The sequence below is a fragment of the Poecilia reticulata genome, chromosome 16 (assembly GCF_904066995.2).
Source record: "Poecilia reticulata chromosome 16, P_reticulata-male-v2, whole genome shotgun sequence".
NCBI classification, from domain to species: Eukaryota; Metazoa; Chordata; class Actinopteri; order Cyprinodontiformes; family Poeciliidae; genus Poecilia; species Poecilia reticulata.
In genome coordinates, this window is record NC_088845.1 from 6,906,387 (window position 1) to 6,916,410 (window position 10,024).

General features: G+C 37.9%; 1 protein-coding gene across 1 annotated transcript; it reads right to left on the minus strand.

Annotated features, from left to right (window-relative positions):
* Positions 1-233: 233 nt before the first annotated feature.
* Positions 234-8,571, minus strand: LOC103477652 (cortexin-3). The gene is made up of 2 exons (XM_008430894.3): positions 8,151-8,571; positions 234-2,736 (listed from the first exon to the last, which is right to left on the minus strand). Exon 2 carries the CDS (start codon positions 2,656-2,658, stop codon positions 2,407-2,409), a length of 252 nt encoding a protein of 83 aa, XP_008429116.1. The 5' UTR covers positions 2,659-2,736; positions 8,151-8,571; the 3' UTR covers positions 234-2,406.
* Positions 8,572-10,024: the final 1,453 nt, after the last annotated feature.

Consider the following 10,024-nt stretch of genomic DNA (forward strand, 5'->3'; position numbering starts at 1 on the left):
AGATGAAGTGTCTGGTCTCATTGCAAACCAATCGAGACACCTGCCGGCTACCCCTGCCAAACCCTGATAAAATGGAAAAGAGTCTGTGAGCCTCTGGCAGATACTGCCTTGTAAAGGTCATGAAGGATTCAAAGAGCCATTTCGTCACCCCATCCAGGAGTTTGTTCTTAACAAAACCAACTTTTACACCCCGGTTTATTAACATGATCAAATAAAAGACATAAAACGGCTCGTTGTGGACTCTGATCATTTTTATTACAAAAAGAAGAGCAGCTCAAGGCAAAGAAACAGATCGAAACAAAAGGCTCCAGAACAGACAGAAAAAAAGGCTGCTTGAGCAACTGACCCACAACTACAACATCAGGATTAAAGCACTTCACCATTTATCATGCATGGACAGGATACTCTGCAGAATATACGTGCAAGGGAAAACAAAAAACAAAAACAAAAGAGAGAGAGTCAGAGAAACTCACCTCAGCACAACATTGCGACATCTGCGTTTTGCAGTAAAAGGCCACAGCAGACCACAAGAACATCACATTTCATCAAAAGGATCACAGCTCACTTTGTGTCCAACCAGGGACAAGATCAGAGATTTTTTTTTAAAAGTTTTTTTCCAGTCATTTTTTTTAACAAGTTATATGACATCTGTGAAGAGCAAAGACACTGTTGCAATAGAGTCTCCAGTGTGTTTGCTACCTACGATACTGTAAACAATCTACACTATAAGGCGCACAGTTGAAAAGTTGCCCAAAGAAAGAGCCACAACATTAGTTTGTAAAGGGTTGGAAGTGAAAATGCTTCATCATCTTCAACATCAACACTCTGCAGATCTGGCATACCAACTGTCAATATACCAACTGCAGGCAGTAAAATGCTGTTTAGATTTTTTTTTAATGGCCGTCACACACAAATGCAACCACTCATATGCACAGACACACATAAAAATAAATAAATAAATAAATAATATTAACTCATTTTCTCTCTTTTCCCAAGAACACATTTTAAGTTAGGCACACATTACAGCACAGTAAATGTTTTTTTTTTCTTTTTCTTTTTACTTCAACACCTCTGTTGGTTGATTACATCTAAACTTGATGAAACTCGATGTGTCCCCTCAGTAACTGAAGGGACACATACAGGTTAGTTTTTTCTTCCCATCACACACACACATAACAGTAAGTAACTCATTGCTTGCATCTGTCTGTTCAATTTGTTCCAAAGCATTAAAGGGAGCGTTTCAACCAAAAATGTCTTCTTTCTGATTGTGACACCTGCTTTATAATCCTATATATATATATTTTTAACTTTTATATATCTAATAAAGACATAAGGCAATCAAATTCCTCTCTGAATGGATTATATCACACAAAGTCTTCTGGACCTCTTTGCAAATTAAAAAAATATTCTTAAAAAAATTACCTCAACAACCCAAACTAGTCACACTGCATTTTTCTGAACTACTTTAAACACTGATTGTCTACATTATCCATAAAAATTCTAAGATGTGATCAGATGTAAACACTGCCACCATTTATCTGGCTTGTATATCAAAAAACACTGGACCCTGTGTGAACTGAGGAAACACCTTCAGACGTGAGACGGAGGAGTGAGGTAGTCCACAAAAGAACGGATGGCGGAGAAAAACGATTGTGAACCATAGAGATGTCCACGAGTTATTATTTTTCTAAGTCATCAAAGTCATGTCTTTGAGGGTCAAGTCTGAGCCAAGTCTTAATTTTATAATGACTAAAAGTAAAATTTTCTGACCGGATCCATGGCAACCATCTGCCTAAAACATAGAACTTCTTTAAGTTATGAATTCAAATCATTATCCTTGAACATTTCACATTTTTTCCGCAATATTAAATTCAACATGCTAAAAAAATGTACTTTGAAAAATCTTTTCCCCATTAAAACTATAAATTCACATTTAATTTCAAAGTTGAAAACATTCAGCTGATCTACCCTTGATAGGCTACTTTCATCCTGATTACATGAGATAAACGTTGTTTCAGGTAAGTCCTAAACCAAGTCCGAGTCAAGTCTTTAAAGTGAAATCCATAGTCTTTGTTTTAGCGATTTAAGGGCAACTTGCCTCTTAGTTTCAGACTTGAGTCCCTATTTCTAGTGAACCTTTACGAGTTCTTATTCATCATCTTAGTGTGCGGGTTGACAGATTTGCTTCAAACTACGGATCCGGTGATAACTGACTGAGAACTTTCTTATTTGGCAGAGAGAAGTTGTTAAACTCTTTTCACAACAAATCACTGATCCCATAATCAATTGGAACCTTTGGAGAATTTTTCGGAAAAATGTCAATTTTCCAAGTGAATCAGCAGTCATTCAAACGTAGGGCAGCAGTGCTTTGTAAGTATCAATCCAGTCTAATTTTGTTTGGGCTCCTCAGACAATGCGGTAATCAAAGGTGTCCTTTTCAGTGTGGTCTGTCCAGTTGGATGAGGGCATGCTGCGGTAAGGATCGAGCAGGATGCGGAAGCAACGCACGATGAGCAGGGCCAGGAAGATGAAGAGCAGCAGCACAAAGACAAAGGCAGCCTTCTGCTCCAACGTCAGGTAGGAGGGGACATGGTGGCCCCCTCCCGACGAGGACAGCGTGCTGCTGAAGAGGCCCTCGGCCATCCTGGGCACATCCATGCTTGACCGTCTCGGCTCCAGCGCTTTGTCGTTTGTTGAAAGATTTCTGAGTGAAATTTGAGCTCAACGGGTTAAGACCTGTGAGAAAACCCAAACAGATAGGTTAGAGATTCTGTCCCCGGAGATCTGACAGCTGAAAGAGTAAAACCAAGAAAAAAGAAGTAAAAATAAGCTCCCAGATTTTACAAATGGACATAAAGAGTTTCAGGCCAGAATGAATTTGCTCCTGGACGAGTCTATTTTTGGAACTCCAGCCACAAAGCCTAATCAGTGAATAACAACAACTCAGCATAAAAATCTAAATAGCTCTGGGGGTTTGAATTGTCAATGTGGAGTTTTAGTTATGCAACATTTATTTGAGGCAATGTGGTCTGGAGGTAGATAAGTCACTGGCATCATTATGCAGCCTGATATTGTGAACATTTTCCGCCCTGTCCTCTGTGAGTTACTCTGATATGCAGCATATCTGCAGCAGCAATTTAAATTCGGGAGAAACATTTATTTTTGAGCGCAGGCAGGTATGAGGAAAAATGAATTTCTCCCCAGACAAGGTTGCATCAATGAAGCATGATTCCAGATAGGTTTACAGCAGGAGGATGAAGGACAGATTACCAAGCAGATGCAGTGAACAGTTGCAGAGTCAAATACTGCAAACCTAATATAGACATATAAATCTTTAATGGGTTTTGCCTCATTTACTGCAACTTTTATCACAAAAGTTGACTTTGGGCTATCATACTAATGTTTGTTTAGTAGCAGTGCTTCTTTATCTGGTTTTTCTGATGAAATAATGCAATTTTGCTTTAACTTTAGATTTATTTTGTAGACATATGTGATAGTGTTGATAGTTAAAAGAAATGTTTAATTGGATTATATATCCTAGTAAGCTTGATTAGTTTAACGAATGATAGACATATATAAGGGAGAAACACTGCAGTGAAAAAAACACCTTCCTTGTTAAATCCTATTGACCGAACAACTATATTATTCAGTCAATTATGTGGCTATTGACAGAATAATGTCAATAACCAGTTTAAAAACTGAGTTAACATTTAATTCGGTTTTTGCAAAGAGGAGTTAAATGTTATTAACAACACAAATGGAGGTTTACAGCCACTTTTTCTGAATTAATAAATAACTTAAAAAGACTGCATGACAACATAAAGTTGGCTAAAAGATTTCAAAAAGCACGCCATGCCCTGATCTAAAGACAGTTTAACATTACTCCAACTTCAGGGGTCACTTGACTCAGTTCGAAGGCATCATAAATGTCTTTCAATGTTTATTTTGAACGTTCAAAGGCGAAAACCAAGACTAACAAGAAAATGAAGGCTGGCTTCACACTGAGCACCAAGAAATCTTGATGATGTCCAAGACTTTTAGGAAAATATTCTGTTGGCTACATTTTTGGAAGGTGAGTAACCCAATCACATTTTTGGAAGGTGAGTAACCTTCCAAAAATGTAGGTCCGTTCAGAAAAAGGACCTAAACACCAACACTCATGGTGGTGGTAACAGGTTAACAATCAGGTAATAATTTGGTGCTTCAGAACCTACACAAAGTCCCACAATAGAACCATGATTTCTGCTCTGTATCAAAATATCCTGAAGGAAATTCAATTTATTACCTTAAGTTCAAGACTTAGTTTATGCAGCAGGACAAAGATCTGCAACACACAGCAAGTCCACTTCTCAATGATAAACACAAACTAAGGTTAGAATGAGTTCAAATCTGGACTTAAATCCACTTGAGATGTTGTGGCATCAAACAGAAACTTAATACTTCAACCTATGTTGCTCATTTAAAACAATTCACTAATGGCAATTGGGCCAAAGGTTCTGTAAAGGGATGTGAAAGTTTCATAAACACTTAAAAACTGTTTTTGCTACCAAGGTTAACACAACCTGTGTTTAGGTTTCGCGTGCATTTGCTTTTCACATTGGAATTCTATGGATAACGTTTTATCTAAATAAATAAAATGTTTTATTCAGGTCATCTTTGATTGATTTGTACTTTTCTTAAGATGTGAAAATGGAAGTGAATCACAACTTCCACAATTTTTATTTGCGGTTAGCACAACATTTGCCATGTTAAAGCTCCAGCTCTTTATCTTAGTTATAGAAAGAAACCAGTTTTGCATTGTATGAAAGTGTTATCCTTTCTCTCTTACAGCCGTGACATTTTAGAAGTTCAAGCTGTTTTTTCAGTCTGAAGAACTGCTCCGTTGGTTTCATCACTGCAAATCCTCTGTTCTTATCCAAACTGAGACGGCTCTGACTGCTCCTGGGCTCATACGCCCAATCACAAGCACTTCAAACAAGTCCAAGGAAAAAAAAATAGATTATCCCTTTAAGGCTCTTCTGCATCAGTTACAGATTTAAATGAAGGGGTACATCCATCATTTTTATTATTACATAACCACCAACCCAGACTGTATTTGACTGCTAATCAGAAGATAGACATGGGTAAAGAAAAATTACAGATTTCACTGTAATACAACTTTAAATTTGATATGAATTAATATAGCGGATGTACGGTTGCTTGTATTTTTATTTTTGAAGACCAAAGATGATGATTTCTACTGACTATTAGAAGTAATGCATTTGTGAGTCATTTTTGCATTAGTTTATCTTTACACCTGGAGGTTATATAGATTTTGTATATTTAGTCAATGTGAATAATAATGTAGAATCACTTTTTATGTGGTTAAATTATGTAGACTGCTACTGACCTTGAAGCCTAGAAGTGGGTATTTGTATGAGCATAACGGCAAGCGCAACATTTCTTTTCTCCTAGTGACGTTGGCAGGCGGCTGTGTGAATCATATGTTCAAACAGCATGGGGTCAAACAAAAACTTTGACGAGAAGACAGCTGTTTTTCTTTTCGAAAGGCGACGTGGGGTAATTCAATCAATTTCAAAACAGGCTCCATTTGATGCTGTTTCTCTGTCTGAGAAAATGGACCGAGAGAAAAAATGTTGCTGAAAACAGAATTCATCTGTAAAGCAAGAGAATCTGTAAACACTGTTTATTAAAACCTTGTAAGGGAGTACCCAAATATATATGTTTTTTTATTATTATTTATTGCTTATTATCTAGTATCTGACTGGTAAATTATGATAACAATAAACAATTTTGTTTGTATATTTCTTTTGCATAGAAATTAGTTAGTTCTTTATAGAATGAGGTATTATGTAAAATATTTTTTCTTAGCTGTATGTCATGATAGAAATTTGTTACCTAAACTATGATTCTTTCATGCATGTTTGAGAATTTTTTGAATCTGTGGTGGCAACCATTTAGGGGAGCCTAAACACTTCTCATACCACCTAATTACACAAAGCTCCTCCAGACTAGTGGCAGCAGAAATGAGCAAACAGCTGGTGAAACTGCGCATCTGCTGAACTCATTTATAAACTATTTCTCAGTTCAGCTCAGAATGATTATAAATGGCATAATGGAAAGGCGATGTTGTGAAGACGTATGCAGGCAGAGTGTCGGAAAGTACAAGAGCCTCTTAAAGTGACACAAGCTAATGTCAAGGCATCAGATTGTGAAGTCGGCAGAGCTCAAAGCTGAGCTTTAAAAGGATTCAGTTGACGTGTTTCAGGATTGTAAGAATAAAATGACAATAAAATGTTCTTGGTTGGGTTTAAAACATAGTGTGACATCTTTTTCTCCTCCATGCCATTTTGAGATTTGTCATGCCAGTACAGATGTTTCTGGGTAACGTTTACATAACCAAAATTCCCATCCTTTTTCCCCTTTTTTTATTTTAGGTTGTGTCCTTTGGATATGCTTCAGTAAGCATGAAGAGCCGTCTCAGACACTGACAATCACTTGGGAGAAGCGCTGAATGTGTTATGAGACAACTCAAAGTGACAAGAGGAGCTGTCTCCTCCTGCCTTAGAGAGGGTGGAGGGGTGGTGGTGATGGTGGTGGGGTCTTTCTGCAACTCACAAGAGAGACACAGATTGAGAAAATCCCAGCCCTGCCTCACTGATCAGCAGCCTGTAATCCATCACACTTAAAGCTCAAAAATGATATTGGACTACAGAGATTCATTGCTTTCACTGAGGAAAAAATGGTGAGTAACAAGGTAGTTTTTCATTGGCCAATTGGTATTCCATCAGTGTTTACTGTCATATTATCATCGGTTTGTCCTCCAATGACACAGACAGGTTACAGAGTATTATCACTTTAGGCCAGAAACCAGTTGGCTATTTGTTACAAGGTTATGTAATTCACTTCAAAGCCTTGCAGCATTTATTTGATCAGTGACTCCATGACTAAGTACTTCGAGTTTGGGATCATTTCTTGACAGCATTTTTTTTTTTTATGGTTAAGCTCCCAGTGACAATTCAAAAAAAGAGAGAAAACATCTGAAAAGGGGCACGTTATCTGTCTCTGCTCATCAGCAAACGCTTTCTGTGACTATTTTTCAAAATAGTCACAGGATGAAAGAGATTCAAATACAGTACGGTATGTCAGGTTTTAGAAACAATTCACCAGAATGAGTTATTTTAGTTCAATAGCAAATCAAGGATGGGTAAAAATGTCAGTCTAGACTCAATGTGACAGAAATACTGAGCTAAATTTAGAAAAACAAGCAGGTTATTTTTGGAATCTTGATGTGAGCTGCAGGCGCCGTCTGTGTTTGCCATAAATAAGGCTATAAAGAATTCAAAAGGTGTTTGTGTAGGGGGAAACGAAAAGGGAAATAGAATCACTAAGCTTTGAGAAAAGTCATTTCTGTTTGTCTTTTATCATTAATCTACTGAAAAAAATGAACAGACATGGTATATTAATTTTTAATAATATACTAAAATTACAATTTTATTCTCCGTAGACTTTGCATTTATACATTGCAATGCTTATTTATGCATATTTTACTTCAATAGCTAAAATATGCTTTACATTAGGTTTATAAGAGAATGGGCTAATTTCATTCAAATGGCTGCCTGTCTTGTTTTTTTGTTGGTTTTTTTTGTCAAGAAATGCAAAGACAAATATGAACACATAGAATGACTTAACGGGACACCAATAATAGCCAAAAATAAAAGAAACAAACAATCTCATACTAATAGGATCTAATTTGCTGTTAATGCATCTAAATATAAGGAACATAAGTGTGATAATAGGTAGACACACCCACCGATTTATTGATTCAGCGCAGAAATCTCCAAGAGTCTCAGCATAGTGATGTCGCCATTTAAATATTGCCAAACATGCTCATTATTTATACGAGCATGTTGTAATAATCCAGCTGTAAAATATAAAAAGCCACCTTAGGGTTCAGCACAGCGGGGCTCCTCGCTGTGCACGTGCATGCAATTAGAAACGTGTCCAAATTCCGTTTCTTTTCCTGCCACCGGTAAACTTGAGACAATTTGAATCTGCTAATTTTTTGGTGATAAACCGCGTTAAAATGAAATGCCTCCAGTAGAAGCTGTAGGAGATGCAGGAGAAAGTGACCGAGTCCAAACACTAACCTGTTGTTATCAGGGGAGCTCCACAGTCTCCGTCAGCGGCAGGTCTCCATTCCGGTGGAAGCGACGGTATCCTTCAGCTTCCTTCACCGAAACAAGAGGCAGTAGCGAACAGACGCGTCCCGGCAGACCGCGGGGCTCCTCAGTTCATGGCAGAAAACAAAGCCCGACTCTGGGTATGTTTTTTTTCCCTGTCTATGCTGACTGAGCCCGGCAGACCTCACCCTTCACTGCTCCGCGATGTTTTTTTGTTTTTTTTTCACGCCCCTCTCTCTCCTCAACGCCACAGTAACATGGTCACGGAAGTACCCTGTCGCTACTGGCAACCTGTTGCCATAGCAATCCTCCAGGTAGGGTATGGATGTTGCAAGTGGATAAGTTAAAGGTGTGGTCATGGTTAAACTGAATGGGAGATGTATGACAATGTGCAGTTCCACACACACACATTAACACAGATGTGTAAAAATAGATGCGGTACCATGTTACTACAGTAGTAAAAGCTCACACAAGAAATTAGACAGTTCCATCCTTCTATTATCTATACCTACTTACTCTTGGAGCATAAGGATGCCCATATCCAGCGATCATTAGCTGAGAGGCGGGTTACACCCTGGACACACACATGTAGCAGTCATGTTTTTGGACTATGAGAGAAAGCTGAGGTACCCGGAGGAAAGAACCCATGAATGCTCAAGGAAAACATGCAAACTCTGTGCAGAAAAAAATCCAGGCCAGGATCTGAACCCTGGACTTTCTTTCTGCAAGGCAGCAGTGCTACCAACTCACTGTGCCTAAACATTTCCAACCAACATTTTGATTTCATTTATTCGGTGGCAAAAATTTCTCATCCCCAGACCCACTTAAATGTTCTCATTACTCTTCTCAATAGTCAATGGAAACTTCTTGATTGGTCTACAATTTCAAACCACTTTAGGAATTGCTGACCAAGTTTTTACACGTTTTTACTGTTATTTTGATGATGAGCACTAAGTATTTAAGGTTGGAAGGCCACCTTGACATCATCCCAATATTCAGCTCCCTCTGGCATTCTTTCAATATTTTTCTTTTAGCAGGCTAGAGTGTATAGGAACTAATTATTTCTCTATGACTTTATGTTTTCCTGGAATGTAAATATCCCCATAAATTAACAAAGTAACCGCTAGAGCTAACTTATCCCTACATTCAGTTAGAGCGATTACAAAGATTAAAACAACTGAAACCAAAACAAGTTCATGTTGCAACTACACTTTGAGAATGCTGGCACAAAAGATTAAAAACAATCTCCAAAGCAGCAACAATTTTAAATGTTCTGTTTTCTTTTTTTTCTAAAACAGATAAGTGAAGCAAACTAAACTAGGTTACCTTCTGAGTATGCTGTTGGAACTATAGATTTATGTGTAGCACCTTGTAATTTATAACAGAATATGCTTTAGTTTTTCTCTGCCTTGTTTTTTAGCTGCATGAGCAATTGCTGGAGGAGCTTGGAGAACAATAATTGCATGGATAAAACTGCAACCCTAGCAACAACACTAGGCAACCAAAAAAAAGAGCGAAACGAGAACATGCTATGCTCAATGTGACCTGCCTGACCTGAAAAGACGCAGGATTGCAGAACACATGGAAAACCTAATGTGCACAGCCACTAGGCTCTTACTGATGCGTCACCATCCTCAGACGATTTTACCACATTTGCTGACAACTATACCATATTCTGGTGTCTGTACTGGCATTAGAGCCCAGTAGAATGTTATTTTTACACCAGAGGATCATGCAACATGAGCACAACACTTTTCAGAAATAGAAAAAATCCACTCACTGAATTGGGCATTACTATTTTCACAATCACGAGGAAATAGATTTGATATCTGTAAAGAACA